Genomic DNA, 19,673 nt, shown 5'->3' with positions numbered 1-19,673 from the left:
CACAGATTAGCAATTTTAATATCTATATATCCCTCCCTTTTTCACTATGCTAGGCCCCAATAACCCAATTCTGTTCCCTTTTCAGAAACCAACAAATAACAATCTAGTATCTTTAGTGATTTTGTAACACTCCTTCTTTTTTATCCCTACTCTGTATTGTTTTATATAATGGTGTATCTTCTTGTTTTATATTGGTCTGTTGACTGTAAATAAAGAAATACAAAAATACATTATTTGAAATATTCAAAATATTCGAGGTACAATCCTTTCTCAACCAAGGAGTCAGTCAGTGGGTCACTCTAGGGGTGCTCCATTTATCTGCAGCACCCACCCTTTGCTATCATGATGGTGTATTTATTTATTTACAATATTTACATACCGTTCCATATCTAAAATAGATTCCGGAGCAGTGTGCATAAGAATAAAACAGTAAAAAGAAGATTAGAAACAAGAAATTAAAATTGTTCAATTGTTTATTTATATAGAATTAGGGGGAGGGAGGGAGCTGGTGTTGCTTACCTAGATAAGATCTCCTTGGTACATGTGCACATTCACACACAGCTAATCGCCAGTGTTTTACATATGTTTTCAGGAGCTTACAGGAAAATTGCCAAGAGAATATCCCCTCGACCCAGGAGAAGAGCCCCCAATTGTACGAAGAAGAATAGGTACTTCCTTTAAACTGGATGAACAGAAAATACTCCCAAAAGGAGAGGTAAGGATTGCTTTTAGATCCAGTCTTCCTGTGTCTCTGTTGCAGTGTTGATCACCAACATTCAGTTTGTGCCAGGATCTGGAAACTGATCACTGATTGAAATTATCCTCCCTTTTTAATTTGATACCAGTCCAGCTAGCTGAATAGGAATTTTGGTATTTGTATTGCAAGGCAATCTTAGATTATTTCGATGTCTCGATATTCCTGGGACACATTGCAAACATCCGCTTGCTTATTGGACATGTGATAAAAAAATTCATGTGAAAATTGTAAAATGTGATGCAGTAGCTCTCTTTCTATCATGTTTGGCCTTGGTATCTCATAATTACTTGATTGTTCCAAATCAGACTGCCTAGAACAGACAGAACTAGCTTTGTGGGGAGCGGCAGTGGGTCATAAAAGCATAGCAGCTAAAAATGGACTTCTGAACTGCCCCTCAGTCTTTTCGTTTGTATTTTTGTTTCTGGAATTACCTATATTCATGCAAAACGTTCAGTACATGCACATCCAGAAGTCTGCAGTCTGCCATTTTGTTTATGGATTCTCATTTATGTTTCTGATGGACTGAGTACATTTAGGTTGGTCCATTCCAAATTTTATTTATCAGTCATATTAATATCCCAGCCTTTTCCCACTGAGCTAGTACAGCATAAATGAGATTATTTCATTTCATCCTCAAAGAATCCTGCAGTGTAGACCCAACTAAAAGACAGTGACTGGCCCAAGAAGCTTCATAGCTGAGCAGTGATTTGAACCCAGGTCTCCGCAGACAGATTCTGTCCACTGCACTCTACTGCAGGGATGGGGAACTTGTGATCCTCCAGATATGTTGGCATACAACAACTATCAGCCCCAATCTGTCATCTTTGAGGACTGCTATTAGATTTGGCGTTATATTGAATGTTCTCAGGTCACAGTATTTTCTGCTTTGCTTAACGATGACAAAAATAAAGAAAAATGGGCAAGCATGGTTTATTCTGCACTCTGCTAAGTAGCATGGGTATCATTCCTTCTGACTTTTACCCATGATTGCAAACCAAAGGCATTGTACCCTCCCTTCCCTTCCTAAACAATGAAAGCATCATCCCAACCCAATCAGGCTCTATAAAAAGATTGATTTCTGTTTATCTAAGTTAATCAGGGTGTGCTTATTCTTCAGCCTCTTCCTTGTGTCAGTACACTGAACCGTGGCTATGAAAACAACCCTGCCACAGCAGCAGAAAGGCAGGGCTGGAATGTATAGAAAGGCGTCATCGTCAAAGGCTTACTTGACTTGAGGCACTCTGTGTGTGTGCGCGTGCATGCATGCACACACACACACACACACACACACAAGAACACATGTATATATGTATGTGTATATATAAAGATTACAATTTTGTTATTTTTTTGTACATCGCCTTTATTTTATTTATTTATTTATTTATTCGTTGCTTTCCTATACCGCCCAATAGCCGAAGCTCTCTGGGCAGTTCACAAAAATTAAAACCATCCACAGTATAAAACCAGCAGTATAAAACCATGATATAAAATACAATATAAGAGCACAACCAGGATAAAATCAGCAGCAGTGCAGAAATACAAATTTAAAACAGCAAAATTTAAATTAATTTATAGGCTGTTAAAATACTGAGAGAATAAAAAGGTCTTCACCCGGCGACTAAAAGAATATAGTGTGATTGGGTGGTTTAGAAAGCAAGGGCAGAGGAGTGGACTTCAACCAATACTAGGAAATAGCTCATAGGTCTAGAAGAACGTACTAAAGGCACCGCTAAGTACAATATTATATAAGCAGAGTTACCTCTGAAGGACGGTGCATTTTAGTAGAATATTTCTTAATACCAGTTGTGTGGCTTTTTCAAAAAAAACCCTCTTTCTGTTAGAATTTCCATATGTGTAAAATAAATAAACAAACAAACACAAAACTCTTCAGATATTGCCCTTGACAGATCAATAGGACAGGAGGAATTCTACTCAATTCTTAATCACATTTGTCGCTTGGAAAGTGCTTTCAGTCATCCTTCATTCATGAATCAAAGCTGGAAAGTAGACCGTTATTATTGTATCTCAAAGATTAATGCTGAATCTCAAAGATGGCAGTTTAATCAAAGTAACTTCTTGTATGTATGGCTACCTACCACACCACACTATTCTACATATTAATTAGGATGTTAACTGTCTATCACATTTGCATCCCTCTTCTAAGGAACTTGGGATAGTGTACAGGGGATTTTGTTATTTCATCATCCCAAGAATCCTATGAAGTAGGTAAATACTCCTGAGAAGATAAATACTTCCCAGCATGCTTCATAGCTGACCAGAGATTTGAACTCGGGTCTCCCTAGTCAAAGGCCAATACTCTGTCCACCACACTATATTGGCTTTTAAATCTGTGACGATAAAGCATCTGTGTAGACTAGTGACTTGGAAAAAACATGCATTCTTTTAGAGTGGGATATGGAATATCTTGTGCCAAAAGGAATTTCCCAGTGAATGACACTAGATTAGGGGTGTACGAGAATTTTATTTCTCTTTGAAAATCATGCAGACATGTCCTGTTCGCAAACCTGAATGCAAACCCAAGCAGGAGTGCTTTTTTCAAGTAATGTTTACAAATTCTCAAATTTGCAATAGCATTTGAAAAAATGCATCATGTATAGTTTTTAAAGTGCACTTTGAAATGTGCAGTTTTCAAAAAAATACAAATGTTTAGGATGGGGGAAGTGCGCTCTTTAGAAAAAATATGCAGAGAAATGTTCAAGTTTTCCTGTTTGAAATGTGCACTTTCTCTGTCTTGAGCACACACAAAAAAGGCTGAAAATGACAGGCAAGCGCAAAAATCAGTGGTTCTCCCATTCCTACACTGGATAGACATGTTCTTCACATATAAAACCACTGAAATAATTGTACATTATCATGACTATTTTAGTCGTCGTTAGATGTGACCTCAAATGTTCATTTTAAACTACTGAAAGGTGAATCACCGTAATGAGCTCTTACTCAGTAGTGCACAGCTAGTTTAAACAGTTTCAAGTTGGTTTAATTGTGATGGTTTCCTCCAGGTCACCTTGGGAGTTATAGTTTTGTAAGGCTGTTGATAGTATGCTGGTAGAACTATCCTAGGGCATTTCACTCTACAACTCATGGGAACCAAGAAAGGAGCTTTCAGTTGTAGTGAAAGCATACATTTTAAGCATTCAAATATTTGGTTAAAACGTGTGGATAATTTTTTTTAGGTGGATATAAGAAATAACCAGACATTTCCCTCAGTGGTAAGCGATACTAATTGCTTTCCCTACTGGTCAGGGAGAAGAAAGTTGTACCTCTGTGTCCTTTGATTGGAAGGACTACTTCACACGTTACGTTTTTAGTTGCCCGTCTAAGTTCTTTTTTACGTGTACAGAATGGAATGAAGAGACGTTGAACAAATGTAAATACATGTTTTCCTTGAAGTAGCCCAATATGTTTTGGCCCTGTATTAAAGGGTCAATATTTATATTTAAAAAAAATGCCTGCAGAGATCTCTGAAAAAGATGTCTCCAAGATAAGTCCTGCAAAACATGTTGGGCTACTTCAAGGAATAAAACATATTTTTTCAACATCCTGAGGCTTTGTCTCTTTGTTCCACTGGGTTATTTTCTATGTTCTCCAATTTAGTCTGACCCTATTTTTTTAAGTGTATACCTAAACCTATAAAGAATGAATGACAAACATGTGTGCTGCACAGATGGGCCCAGAGACGAGTCCTGTTTCCATTAACAGCCCTTGACTGCCACATACAAGGGTTGTTTCCGTGGCATCCAAATAGGGGCACAAGGGGTAGTTTGTAGATTAAACAATCCCAAATTAACCCAAGGACAAACCATGGGTTAACTTGGGATTGTTTAACCCACAAACAACTCCAAGTGTCCCTATTTGGATGCCATGGAAACAACCCTTGTATGCGGCAGTCAAGGGCTGTTAATGGAAACAAAGTGGCTCACACACTATTTGTTTCCTTACAATTTGTGGGTTAATTAACCCTTGACTAGCTGCCGGACACTGCTGTTACATCCAAACAGGGCCATACACTTCTCAGGGGACCACAATTGGTTGCAGCTTCTGTTGATAGCCCAGCAAATCCATCTTGTACTTTTATGTGTGCAATGGCTCTACTATGTGAACCAAAGCTAAAACAAATGTATTTGAAACCGGCAGCGTCTCTTTAGACATTCAGTATGAGCTTTATCTGTAGAGCTCTGCCATTAAAAAAATTCAGAGATCAAATGCATTCTTTTTTACCCATGCTTTAACTACGTCTTTAATCCTCTGCCTTCACTGACTGTTGTGGATATTTTCCATGAAGGTTGGCAGAAGTGGGAGGGGAGGCAGATCAGGATCTGATTCTTAAAATGCATTGTGAATGCTGATTTAATAAATTCAGTGTTGACAGAGCTTATGAAATCATCAAAGCAAAACACACCCACACCAGCCATTTCATCTGTACGAATGCAAGAAGAACTGTATTTATAGTTTTAATGTAGTGCTGATTCATCGCTGGCAATAAAGGAAATTGTTAAGCCAAGATATCCAGAATGAATACTTCAGAGAGCCATCTTGTCTTGAAGGGAGATTAAGTCACAACAGCTTCAGCTTCTTTTGTGAATGCGTGCACTGCTAAATTTGAGATAGATCTCTCTCTATATGATATATAAAACCCAGCTCCGAATATTCCATCACACTGTAGGTGACTAAAGTATAGAACTCAAGAGAAACAGGCTTGATTCTTAACAGCTGGGTGGGTTTGGGGGTGTCATTAAAGCACTGGAGGCTGGTGGCTCCCATGTCAGTGAATCTGCACCTGGCATTCCCCTCCAAGCTAGAAACTTGTTTTAATCTCTCGGCATGCCATACTCTGCTTGAGATTCCACGTTTGTGTGGATACTTGAAAGCCAGGCCGCTTTGGTGGGCATGATCTTATGATGTAGCTTATCCTTCCAGCTTGTTACTGTTTGTCCTCAAATATTTAACATTTTATTCAGCACTTGAGACATCATGACTGTGAATTAGCAAATGCTATGGAAAACAACCACCACCACAACCCGGGAATCTCAAGATCATAAAGGTGTGGTTTCTAAAGCCCAATTTATATGGACCAGATTTATATGTGCAGCCATTTCTCTCTGGTTGAATTCCATATCACTCCGGTAACATTTTAGGAGGACTCACGTGGTTGGTGAATAATCTTCCTTCCCTTGGGTGCCACTGCAGTGAAAACTGCCATATGAAGGAGCCGTATGCCTTGGCCAGTTTCTGGAGGATTATGGATCCTGCCCACAGGAAAGTAGTTCCCATGCCACTCAGTAGTATATATATTGCAAAGTGTAAAACTGAAAGTCCCTCAACACTCTTTTATAGAGAGGTTAGATTGAATGTTTGGCACAACTTTTGATTGCTTATTTGTGTGCTCATTCCACTGAAATCAACAAGATTGGGCTACAAGAGCTGTAGTTACTTTAGTGGTTCCATTGTGATATGTAGTGTGTGTGTGTGTGTGTCCCCCCCCCAAAAAAAACCCTGCTCTGTTATAAACTGCAGTAAGCTTCTCTAGTAGACACTAGCCTAGGGTGACCATATGAAAAGGAGGACAGGGCTCTTGTATCTTTAATAGTTGCATTGAAAAGGGAATTTCAGCAGGTGTCATTTGTATACATGCAGCACCTGGTGACATTCCCTCTTCGTCACAACAGTTAAAGCTGCAGGAGCCCTGGTCTGACCAGATACAAAAGAGGGCAGGGCTCTTGCAGCGTTAACTGTTGTGACGAAGAGGGTATGTCAACAGGTGCTGCATGCATTCAAATGACACCTGCTGAAATTCCCTTTTCTATACAACTGTTAAAGATACAGGAGTCCTGTCCTCCTTTCCATATGGTCACCCTACACTAGCCACCTTTGCCAGTGAGCTGATATGCTGTCGGTGGAGTAATTCTATTTTGCAACTACAGAATTGCAGACTGTCCTATACAGCTAACGCACTGACAGCCAAAACATTTCTTCTTGGACAGGAAGCTGAGCTGGAACGCTTGGAGAGAGAATTTGCAATTCAGTCACAAATCACCGAAGCTGCTCGACGCCTCGCCAGTGACCCCAATGTCAGCAAGAAGTTGAAGAAGCAAAGGAAAACCTCCTACCTTAATGCATTGAAGAAACTTCAGGAGATTGAAAATGCCATCAATGAGTACCGTATCAAATCTGGAAAGAAGCCAACACAAAGAGCCTCCTTGATCATAGATGGTAAATTGGGAATGAAACATTATAATACTGATATCTCATTGATGGCCTAATGATTGATTGGGGGCAGTGCAGTAGTGGTACATTTTGAAGTGCAGGCACTCCTCATGACAGTCCCTCTAGCCACGATCCCAAGGAGAGGCTAAAAGTGCAGATCTCTAGCAGCAAACCAGTTCTTGCAGTTTTCATCTCCACCTGGAGCAGATCTTTTATAAAACTAATTAGCCTTAATTGCCCAGTCAAGATCAAGGCTCCCCACAAATTCTTTGCATTATAACTGGGATAGCTTGCAACAATATATTGTTACTGGCAAATTCATCCCCCAGCTCCGGTCAGCTACTGCAAGGATTTAAGCTAAACTCGGAGAAGGGAGTTTGAGGGGCGTTGGCAGATGGCGTCCTCAGCCCTGCTCATCAAAACGTCCTGATGCTTCTACCCTGTGAACCCTGATTCCACTATGACACTGGTTGGGAGTCCATTAGTGGGGATTGGTGGATTGCCAGGGGCCAGTAGAAGGGTATTGGTCCTTAAGGAAGTGGTGGGGAAATCACTTCTTGAAATGGTCTTACAAAGATTTCCAGAAGCTTACTAATGTGAACTTTGTGTGAAACTTTGGCACTTCAAGAACTCTTTGATAGGTGGGCACAGGGGACATTACCCTTCATGCCCCAACTGGAAGATCTATATCCAGATTTGAGGTTGGGGGCTTGGGACCCTATCGAAGACTTGAACCGTGAACCGCCCAGAGAGCTTCAGCTATTGGGCGGTATAAAAATGTAATAAATAAATAAATAAATAAAATTGAGCTGCAACTTAAATAAGCACACGGTGGGCTGCAGCGATTGTGCAAAACAGGCCAGTGTGTGGCAGTGGTGGGTGAAAAAAAAGGTAAATTCCATATTAGCAATTAGGAGACCGAAAATACAAAGGCCAGTTTAATATATAAATCTGTAGTGCAATCACATTTGGAATCCTGTGTGCTATCTGGAGCAGCATCTCAAATAGGACAACCTAGAGCTGGAAAAGGTGTAATGGTTGTCCAAAATTATCCGTATTAGGAAAGACAAATCACTTTGGGGGCTTTTTAGTTAGGAAAAAGACAACTAAGGCTGCAATCCTATACACAATTAACTGAGAGTAAGTCCTATTGATCTTTTAATGATGCATTCGTTTTATATGTTTTAATCAATTATATGTATTTTGTGGAGTTTGCATTTGTGTTATACCCCACCTTGATCCAGAGGGAGAGGTGGATAACAATTATTATTATTATTATTATTATCATCATCATCATCATCATCATCTCAGTGGAGCTGACTTCTGAGAAAATGTGTATAGGATTGTACTGTAAGTTGGGGTCCTGAAAAATCATGAATGGTGTGGAAAAAGTGGATAGAGAGAAAACCAACATCCTTTCTCTCATAATACTAGAACTCAGGGTGACTCAGATAAATTGGTGGGCAGTAGCTTGAGAACAAGGCAAAATAAAGCACATCTCCACAACAGCATAATTCGCTTATGGAATTCGCTCTCAGAAGATGTAACCGTGGTTTGGTATACTTACCCATGAAGTTGTGTTAAAATTGTTCGTAAAGTTGTTTTAATATTGAAAATCAATCATAATAAAAAAAAGAATTTAAAAAAGAAGAAGATGTAACTGTGGCCACTGGCTTAGAAGGCTTCAAAAAGCGATTAGACAAATTCATTCAGGATAAGCCAGTTGGTGGCTAAATGGCATCACCAAGATCAGGGGCACTATTCCTCAGAGTGCCATGGAAGATTGCTGTTGCTTACATGTCCTGCTGCTGCTGCTGTTTATAGGCTTCGTGGAAGCATTGGGCTACTACTGGAAAAAGTATGCTAGATTAGAGGGATCCTTCATCAGTTCTAGCAGAGTTTTTCTTACGTTGGCTGATCTCCACCATGCAAACCATGTTGAGCTTCAGTTTCTAACTGTGCAGAGACAGTGACCCTGGGTGTGTTTTTACTTCACAGATGGAAATATTGCCAGCGAGGATAGTTCCCTCTCGGATGCCCTCGTTCTAGAAGATGGTATGTAAAGCGTGTGTGTGTGTGTGTGTGTGTGTGTGAATACGTCACTGCAATAACAACAAAATGTGTCAAAACAATGACGGAATCCAAGCACTTTGTACCATTGGTTTCAATGGGAGATATTTCATTGCATTTTTATCTTTTCCACTGAAATGAATGAGATGCAAATATGCTTAGGCTTCAGTAAATCAAGCCCTAAAATTCCTAGAATTTGTTTTTGCAAGTGTAGCAGGCTTCCATGGCTTATGTATTCTCCCTGGAGAACCATTTATTCGTTTTTCTATTTTAATACAACATTTCCAAGATGGAAAAATAGGACAGTCCCTTTCAAGCTGTCACCATCAATTTTTTTTTTTCTGTTGAGGTTAGTAACCCCTCATGGTAATCTGTGGGGCCCTGCATGTCGCTAGTGGGCAGGGCCAGATCCAGAAGTGGGTGGATTGGCTGTATATTCCTCCGGTATCAGAAGCAGTATGCTGGGGAACATGAGGAGGAGGGGGCTAAGAGATTTATAGCCTGCTTGTGGGCTTCCCATTGGCAGCATCTGGTTGGCCACTCTGGGAACAGAATGCGGGAATGGATCGTCCTCTGGTCTGATCCAGCACAGCTCTTCTTAAATTCATTGGAAAGTCAGCCACTTCAAGCACAGAAAAATGTTCCAGCATTGCTCCTAAGGGGGTCATGTGGCTGATGTGCTCCGGAGTGCCGTTGCCCAGCTTCACACCTTCCTGGAGAAGTTAGATCTGGCCGGTGATCAATGCCTTAATCGTCTCCCATTTAGATTCCTGAAACATGTTCTACGTGAGCCTTTGAAAAGTATTTGGAAACTGCAGCTACTCCAAAATGTGCAGTGGACTATACATATTTTATTTTTATATTGTGTGTATTTAGATACACAGAAACATATACACACTCACTGTTCCTTTCACTATTGCCTCTCCAGTGTTAAATGTTTAGCTGTAAACTAAAACATTTTTACATCTGTAAGCTCCTTGGGGAACCTCATGTGGCACAGAGCGGTAAAGCAGCAGTTTCTGCAGCCGAAACTCTCCCCACGGCCTGAGTTTGATCCCAGCGGAAGCTGGTTTCAGGCAGCCGGCTCGGGTCGACTCAGCCTTCCATCCTCCCGAGGTCGGTAATATGAGTACCCAGTTAGCTGGGGGAAAGGTAATAACAGCCAGGGAAGGCAACAGCAAACCACCCTGCTGTAAGGCCTGCCAAGAAAATGTCAGCAAAAGTTAGCGTCCCTCCAAGAGTCAGTAATGACTCAGTGCTTTGCACGAGAGGTTCCTTTCCTTTCCTAAGTTCCTTGGGGCAGGGCCCCCATCATCTTGTAAAATTCCAAGTACGTTGATGGCATTAATGAGTGAGACGAATATATTAACCAATAATTCAATAGTGTCTTTTATTTCTTCCCATGTCAGAAGACTCTCAGGTTACCAGCACAATCTCCCCTTTGCAGTCACCTCACAAAGGCCTCCCTCCGCGCCCACCGTTGCATAACAGGCCGCCCCCTCCCCAGTCGCTGGAGGGACTCAGGCAGATGCACTATCACAGGAATGACTACGACAAGTCTCCCATCAAGCCCAAGATGTGGAGCGAATCCTCCTTGGATGAACCTTATGAGAAGGTCAAGAAACGCTCCTCACACAGCCATTCCAGGTGAGTTAAGAAAAGTTAGCCATTGCCATGAAGGCAGTCACGGGTTTTTTTTCCCCAGTGCTCATTTATAGAAAGTTTTATCAGCAAAGCTTTATCAGCGAATCCCATGGATGTGCATTAAGGCACTGGCCATAGTCCAAAGGACGTGTACATGTAGCCAGGCTTCCCCTGCAGTTTCTGAAGCAGTTCCAGCAGCCAAAAAGGTTAGTCACTGTTTTGAAAAAACGATTTGAAGTTTGCTTCAATTCATCTGTCAGGTGTGCTTTAAGGTGGATCCCTGCGTGAAGCAGGGGGTTGGACTCGATGGCCTTAGAGGCCCCTTCCAACTCTACGATTCTATGATTCTTCAACTATGGGAGTAGCTGTGATGAAAACATCTGAGAAAACAACAACTAAATGCAAACATAGTTGTTCTGAGTAAAGCTGCCACTTCCAAATAGTAAAACAAAAATATCATTCACCAAATGCATGACATTTACAGCTGCTTAGGCAACATCATACAACAACCGAATATGCATTGAAAGTTGTAATAATTTAAACCAGGGGTGGGGAGAAGCTAAATCTGGATCTACTGGTAGATCTCTGGGTAGTTTGCAGTGGTTTGGCAAGGATTTATGACTCCCAACAACAGCAACCCTCCCGGGCACTCGACTGAAGTAAAGAAAGGTTTGGAGTTGACTTTTATGTTCTGGTATTCAAAACAAATTCATAATTTTTCAATTCTTAGTGTATATCTTTTGCACCAGGCTCGAGTTGGTGGATCTCAGGGTTCTAGAAAAAGAAAAATAGACCTTCCCAGCCCTGATCTAAGTGACAGTAGTTTGAAGAAGTTGGTGGAAGAATGCACTGCTCTCTTTCTCTTTCAGTACTTCCTTTTTTTGCTTTATGTGGGAGTGCCTGAACTTTAGCTATAACTTTTGTTAGAAAGGTGAGATCTAGAGTAATTGTGCAGAGAGTTAGTATAGCAATGGCTGAGAAGGTGAGTTGTGAGCCAGGGAACTCCATTTGAATTCTACTTAAGCCATGAGTACACTAGAAGAATAGAAATTCTGGCATGTTTTTACATGATTGCTGTGAGGGCTGCTGGGATGTTACTTATGAAATAAATACGAAGTACTGTTATTGTACACATAGAAGTTCATGGGTTTCTCAGACATCAATACGCATATGTTACGAGGAACCCAACAGATTGACCTGCATAAATAACAGTTCCAGATGAAAAGCAATTGCTATGTGGTCTCAAAATACTAGAACCCAAAGGGGTCATCCCATGAAGCTGATTGGTGGGAGATCCAGGACCCTGGATCTCCCACCAAGAAGAGATCCTGGCCCTCCTCTGTGTGACAACCTTTTAAGTATTTGAAGACTGCTATCATGTCTCCCCTCAATCTTCTCTTCTCCAGGCTAAACATGCCCAGTTCTTTCAGTCTCTCTTCATAGGGCTTTGTTTCTAGACCTCTGATCATCCTGGTTGCCCTCTTCTGAACACGCTCCAGCTTGTCTGCGTCCTTCTTGAATTGTGGAGCCCAGATCTAGAGTATTGCGTCCAGTTCTGGGCTCCACAATTCAAGAAGGACGCAGACAAGCTGGAGCGTGTTCAGAAGAGGGCAACCAGGATGATCAGAGGTCTAGAAACAAAGCCCTATGAAGAGAGACTGAAAGAACTGGGCATGTTTAGCCTGGAGAAGAGAAGATTGAGGGGAGACATGATAGCAGTCTTCAAATACTTAAAAGGTTGTCACACAGAGGAGGGCCAGGATCTCTTCTCGATCCTCCCAGAGTGCAGGACACGGAATAACGGGCTCAAGTTAAAGGAAGCCAGATTCCGGCTGGACATCAGGAAAAACTTCCTGACTGTTAGAGCAGTGCGACAATGGAATCAGCTACCTAGGGAGGTTGTGGGCTCTCCCACACTAGAGGCATTCAAGAGGCAGCTGGACAACCATCTGTCAGGGATGCTTTAGGGTGGATTCCTGCATTGAGCAGGGGGTTGGACTCGATGGCCTTGTAGGCCCCTTCCAACTCTGCTATTCTATGATTCTATGAAATAAAAGGAAGGACTTCTTCACACAGCGCAGAGTTAAATGATGGAACTCACTACCACAAGATGTAGTGATGGCCACCAATCTGGATGGCTTCAAAAGGGGGTGGGATAAATTCCTGGAGGCAAAGGCTATCAATGGCTCCTAGCCCTGATGGTTGTGTGCTGTCTCCAGTATTCGAGGCAGTAAGCTTGTGTGCACCAGTTGCTGGGGAACATGCGTGGGAGGGTGCTGTTGCACCGTGTCCTGCTTGTTCATCCCTGGCCGATGGCTGGTTGGCCACTGTGTGAACAGAGTGCTGGACTAGATGGACCCTGGGTCTGATCCAGCATCAGGGCTCTTCTTATGTCTTTCGTTTGCAGCAGTCACAAGCGGTTCCCCAGCACCGGGAGCTGTGCGGAGGGTGGTGGGAGCAACTCTCTACAAAACAGCCCCATTAGGAATCTCCCCCATTGGAACTCCCAATCCAGCATGCCATCGACACCAGATCTACGGGTACGCAGTCCACATTATGTGCATTCTACTAGGTAAGTTTTTTTTTCCATTCCAAGATGTCATCAGCTTTCCTTCCCCATATGAAGTCTAAATAAGAAGTGCTGCTAAATCAAGGGGAAGAAAGAAATCCACCAAGAGGAAGAAAGAAATCAATCACTTGGTGGATGAGTGTTATTACAGTTGTTTTCACATGTTGCTGTATTCTAGACCATCTTTGGTCAAGCTAAACTGTGATTCTTGGCTAAAACAGGGAAGTGAGATCTGGACGGATAGTTTGTGTTTATAGATTAGCTAGTGACCCTGTTCAGATGACAAGCTAAACTACAGTGGTTAAGCATTTTAAGCTAAGCCTTTTGGCTTAGCATGTCATGTGAACCATTCCTAACCATGGTGGCCTCATGACCACGGTTTAAACATGCTCACTAACCATTTGTTACAAAAGGGTTAGCGGCCTAACCATGGCTTAGTGTGTTGCCTGAACAGGCCCAGTGTATTGGACTTGGACTGTGGAGAGTCCTGGATTTAAAGCCAAGTATACCTCACAGGATTGTTGTGCAAATAAAATGTATGGGAGGAGTCATATAAGCTTCCCTGAGCTCCGTGGAAGAAGAAGAAGAAGAGTGGGATACAAATGTAATATGATAATTGAATAACCTTTGGTAGCATTTAGAAGCGTGTTCAGCATTGGATACGTCTGGTGGTATGGAGGGGAAGGTCTAAAAGGAATATTATACCTTGATCCTAGTTCATAACTTGTTCTTGAATTGGGATTCACTCCACCCCACCCCAAGATAGAAACAGAGGGATTTAAAACTGAATTTCCACACTTCCGCATCTTGTCCAATAAAGAATTTTCACGTCTCTCCACAATGGGGAGGAACAGATTGTTTTCTCATTAGGAATTCACTTATCTCCCCCACCAGAAGAAGAGGTGAACATTTTTTTATTTGGGATGAGACAAAGCAGCAAGGGACAGGAAGGGCAAAACACTCCTGACCCCACATCCTCATCGTGTTAGAAGCTAATATTGGGCAGTTGTGAATTCTACCTGTTTATGATGACCAATGGCATTATTACATTACTCTTCTGGTCCTAGAATTCACTGTACTTCACTTGATCTCCTTCCTAGATTAATGGAACATAAAATTATTCAGAAGTAATGTTGGGTCCCCAGAAATGGTGTAAACTGAGTCTAACTGCTGAAGAAAGAAGCTGTTTACATCAGAAGACAGATGCTAATTTAATACACATGTTAAAATGTGCCCAGTGAGAAGTGGTTTGTTGATTGGTGTTAAAATTCAGCTTGATTTCTTTCTTTGAATGCTGAAGTGACAGCTGAAAAGTGCTCACTTCACAACCAAGATTCTCGCTAGAAGCAAATGATCAAGCTGCCAAATTAGGTAACATCAAACCTTAATCATCAGAGAGAGACTAGATCTCCAATATAAAAGATTTCCAACAGCAAATATGTTCTGCCATATTCTCTCTGCCATGTTTTGTCATATCCTCTCTCTTGGGGTAATGCAGAGGATTTCACTCTAGAATAAGGGTCTAAGAGAATGGGTCCTAATCCAAGATTCTTTTGATTGGCACTTCCTGCTTCAAGCTGAATGCGGCCATTTGGGAGACAGACCAGATGGTGGCAGACAAATAAAATATTGCTCCATAGAGATGGAGGGATAGAGAAACCCCTGCTATCTCTGTCACGGATCTGCTACCCTAATAATGGGTTGCATGTTGCTTTTGTCTCTCCGTCCTTCTCCCCTCCATTTCTATAGAATATGAATTTGATCAGATATTATGCAAGAAAAATGGCAAATTAATTGGAGTTACGTCCTTTCTCTATGTGGACTCTGATAAACTGATCTGAGCCTGCATATGTGGTTATGTACAAATATTAAGAAAAACACAAATCCTATAAGGAGGAAAAGCCTATTTTCATTGCTTTTATTGTAATGTTTTTACTTTTCCTATGTCTTACCTAACACGGTACAAATGATAATATTTCACTTCTCCTTCCAAACTTTTTTGTTAACATACAGCTTTTAGAATAACCCTGGTGCTTTCCACTTCTCCTTCACAAATAGGTTTGCATAATTTGTCATGAATTCTCTAAATTTCAAAGACCAGCAAAGACAACCTGCAGGCTGAAGTTTTTCTGAAGGACGTTCCACACACCTGCGCTGTATCATGTGCTTCAGGGAGTTCTATGTAGTGATACAGTGATGGACAAATAGGAGGGTGAAACTTGGTGTTACTGAAGGAGTAGTTGAACCAATGGGATTTTACACTTAATGGGCGGCTGGATCCTTTGCAGTAACCTGTTTTCAAGCAGAGGCTGTGTGACTGCAGCTTTGGAGATGCTTGTAGACCTAACTCCTTTTTTTTCCTTTTGGGTTTTCTGTGCTTACAGGTCAGTGGACATCAGCCCTACTAGACTGCATAGTTTAGCACAGCACTTTAGACACAGAAGCTCCAGTTTAGAGTCCCAGGGGAAGCTCCTCGGGTCAGAAAATGAAACGGGGAGCCCCGACTTCTACACCCCCAGGACTCGTAGCAGTAATGGCTCTGACCCCATGGACGACTGCTCCTCCTGCACCAGCCATTCCAGCTCTGAGCACTACTACCCAGCTCAGATGAACGCCAACTACTCCACACTGGCTGAGGATTCCCCCTCCAAAGCCCGAGAACGGCAGAGGCAGAGGCACAAATCGGCAGGGAACCTTGTCTCCTCGAATTCTGGGAGCATGCCCAACTTGGCTGCCAGGAACGGGACTGGGCACCATGGAGTCTACCTGCATAGCCAGAGCCAGCCTTCCTCCCAGTACAGGATCAAAGAGTACCCCCTGTACATTGAAGGGAGCTCCACGCCAGTGGTGGTGCGCAGCCTGGAGAATGACCAGGAAGGACACTACAGCGTGAAAGCACAATTTAAAACATCAAACTCATACACGGCAGGGGGAATGTTTAAGGAGAACTGGCATGGGGACGAAACAGACTCAGTAAGGCTGACCCCCTCCCGGTCTCAGATCATAAGGACTCCATCTCTGGGCAGAGAGGGCCATGAGAAGGGCTCAGGAAGGACAATGGTGTCAGACGAACTGAGGCTCTGGTACCAGCGGTCCACAGCCTCTCACAAAGACCACAGCCGCTTGTCGCACACAAGCTCCACTTCCTCGGATAGCAGTTCCCAGTACAGCACCTCCTCTCAAAGCACCTTTGTGGCGCACAGCAGGGTAACGAGGATGCCTCCGATGTGCAAAGCAACATCAGGTGAGAGGAAAGTGCTTTGTGTCCATGTTTTGTGTAATTCCTGCGACACACTAATGGGGCAGTGAGAAATTAATTAAATTTACCCTTGCCGCCTTCAAATCAGCTTCTGGTGGGAGGCGAGTAAGAACATAAGACGTGCCCTGCTGGATCAGACCAAGGCTCCATCTAGTCCAGCATTCTGTTCACACAGTGGACAACCAGGTGTTGACTAGGGACCCACAAGCAGGACGTGATGCAACAGCACCCTCCCACCCATATTCCCAGCAACTGGTGTATACAGGCTTACTGCCTCTGAGGTAGCACATAGCCATCAGGGCTAGTAGCCGTTGGTAGCCTTCTCCTCCAGGAATTTATATAACCCCCCTTTTAAACCATCCAAATTGGTGGCCACCACTACATTTTGTGGTAGCAAATTCCATAGCTTAACTATGCGCTGTGTGAGTAAGAATTTCCTTTTAGCTGTCCTGAATCTCCCACTAATCAGCTTCGTGGGATGACCCCAAGTTCTAGTATTTGGAGGGAGGGAGAAAAATGTCTCCCTGTCCACAGTCTCCACACCATGCGCAATTTTGTACACCTCTACAAAAGTTGACCAGCCATGTGTCTGCATTATCTGCTTGCATAAGCAGAATAAGTCAAAGGGAATGTTGCAATTGTAAGACCTGGGTTCTTGCAATTGCAAGGGGATGTGAAGAAGCATGTGGGTGTTGCTCCTGAAATCTAAAGCCAGCCTGCTGTGTTGGCCAGGGAATGTCAAATCTTGCCTTTGCCATGAATTAATGAAGTGGCTGCAGGCAAGCCATTTCCCCTCAGCCCCAAGCCTCCCAACCCCTGAACCGTGAAGGTATGTTTTATAGAGTACACAAGGTAGTGCATGTGAAGCAATTTGAACACCCCGAAATGGGGTGAGCAACCTTTTTGCCCCTGAGGCCCACATTGGGTGGGGATTGTTGGGATGGGGTCCCCAGCTATGCATATGCATGTCTACACATACACCACCAATACACACTTTTTGTACCCCAATCTGAGTGTGCAGGGATGGAATTTAAACCTCTCCCAGAACACTATGCCTCCCATTATCAATACATTCTCCAAAAAAATTTCGTATATTCTTGTCAAAAATACTGCTTGCCTTTTGTGGGAAATCAGGCATGCTATTATAAATCTTCTCCTTTTTGCCAGAGGCAAGTAGTTGACGATATTCTAGGCTAAAGGCACAATCTAGATCAGGGAGAGCCAACCTGGCACCTTCTAGATGTTTCAGACTATAACTCCTAACAGCCTCCGCTAGCATGGCCAATGGTCAAGGAAGGTGGCAGCTGTACCCCAAACCACATCTTGCAGGCACCAGGTTGCCTACCATTGATCTAGATTACATTAGTTGGATTTAACAGCTAATCACACCCAACCGATTTCAATTTCTTTTGGGTTGAGTCTTAGAATAGTTGGTCATTTGATGGCTATGATCCTTGTAGTACTCAGCCCGGCAGTTCAGCTTCATTTGGGATCTCAGGGACAAAGGACTGCATTAGAATTGGGTTTGGGATTTTTATGTTGAATTCCTTACCCTTAAACCGGAAGTCTAAGGTTGTTTTACCATATGTCATTAGGATAGCCATCATGTTTGCATTGAATTCTTCATTCCAAACATATATGCTTAACTGAAATGATTGTTCAACATGACAAATTAAGTTGAAAGGGTGACCCAAAAAAAGCTCCCAGATTATTCAGGAGTGCTTTCCATGTTGTTCGGTTGATTTCAATCTTTGTGTAACGATTTGCTCATCAAAGTAAATCAGAAATTGAAGCACATTAAGGGCCTTGCCTTTTCAGGGCAACTTCCCAAGAACTATTAACTAGTTGTTTAGCTTTGCTATAAAAAGAGAAGTTGTGAAGTGTTAGGGTAATTTCAGAAGTGAGATAATGAATATTTTGAGAGTTTGCCCTGAAGATATTACTTGGAAAAACTATTGTCTGTATTGTCATCTGAATCAGCTCCTTGTGAGTACAAAAGAAACAGTGTTTCTTTTGTACTCTAGTGATGGTTTGAAAGAAACTTTATTTTAGGAATAAGCGACTTTCCATCCTAGGGTAGGATGGCTCAGTCCAGCCATGTGGTCAGCAACCCATGAGGCAGGGGACAACAACAAGAAGGAAGTAGAGGGAGGAGACAGGAAAGGGGAAAAGAAGCATCCCAGCAATTCCCTCCTACCTTGTTGAGGTACACATTGACTCTGTAACTCCAGGTTCAGTGACCTGTAGCCCGAGTTCTGCTAACAGTCTGAAGGATACACAACGGTTGCTAATAAGACTGGCCATGATCCTCCCGTTCTAGAATGTGGTCAGTGGCTGTTGCCCCTTGGGTTTGAGCTACAGTGGTAGTAGCAGTACAGTTGGCATATTCTAGCACAGAAGTTGGCAACCTTTTTGTGCCATGGGCACATTTGACAATTTGAGGGTATTGTCCTGGCACCACCACAAAATGGGTGCCTTAGTTGGCATGGCAAAGGACAGATAACCTGCCCCAAAAGACTGAGTATAAGGCAGAGGTGCACTCTGAACCCCAATACACTAAATAACTCCTTTCAGCACAAAAAGAAACCGATTTCACAGTAATCCCTACTGCTGATAAGGAAATGTGTTATTTTTTTAAAAAAAAAAAGTGGAGGGGAGGGTACCCAGCAAGCACCAAGAAACGTATCCAGAGGCACTCTATTGAAATAGTAAATGTTGCTGACATTGGGCCTGCTTAAACCACATGCTAAGCCATGGTTAGGCTGCTAACCCTTTTGCAGCATATGGTTAGAGAGCATGATTAAACCCCGATTATAAAGCCACCACAGTTAGGAATGGTTCACACGACAGGCTGAGCCATAAGGTTTAGCTCAAAATGCTTGAACCCCTGTGGCTTAGTGTGTCAGCTGAACAGGGCCATTAAGAGAGTAGAAGGTATGTTGTAATCACACAATGTTAGCAGCAAGGTTCGGAGGAATTTCAGCCCTTCTATCAGAATTGAGTGAAAATGTGCAGTGGGATAGGGGTTGGGGATAGACTAGAGTTGTGGTGGCATGACTCTGGCAGCATTGATGCTGAAAGTATTCGTGTGCAATCATATTATACCAAATAACAGATCATGTTTGGTCTCAGTGCACATGTTCCTTCTT

The 19,673-nt window shown here is 42.5% G+C and overlaps 1 protein-coding gene across 4 annotated transcripts in view; it reads left to right on the top strand.

The window, feature by feature from the left end:
• Positions 1 to 19,673, top strand: part of FRMD4A (FERM domain containing 4A) — a 486,837-nt gene that overhangs the window by 458,982 nt on the left and 8,182 nt on the right. For all 4 annotated transcript variants that reach the window (XM_063134285.1, XM_063134286.1, XM_063134283.1 and 1 more), the window contains exons 16-21: positions 593 to 715; positions 6,760 to 6,988; positions 8,981 to 9,037; positions 10,462 to 10,699; positions 13,104 to 13,268; positions 15,650 to 16,509. In XM_063134285.1, the coding sequence (XP_062990355.1) occupies positions 593 to 715; positions 6,760 to 6,988; positions 8,981 to 9,037; positions 10,462 to 10,699; positions 13,104 to 13,268; positions 15,650 to 16,509 (1,672 nt within the window). The remainder of the gene's footprint in view (positions 1 to 592; positions 716 to 6,759; positions 6,989 to 8,980; positions 9,038 to 10,461; positions 10,700 to 13,103; positions 13,269 to 15,649; positions 16,510 to 19,673) is intronic.

This window comes from Elgaria multicarinata, chromosome 9 (assembly GCF_023053635.1).
Source record: "Elgaria multicarinata webbii isolate HBS135686 ecotype San Diego chromosome 9, rElgMul1.1.pri, whole genome shotgun sequence".
Classification (NCBI taxonomy): Eukaryota; Metazoa; Chordata; class Lepidosauria; order Squamata; family Anguidae; genus Elgaria; species Elgaria multicarinata.
The sequence above is the reverse complement of the archived record's forward strand: the minus strand, read 5'-3'. Positions and strand labels throughout refer to the sequence as shown.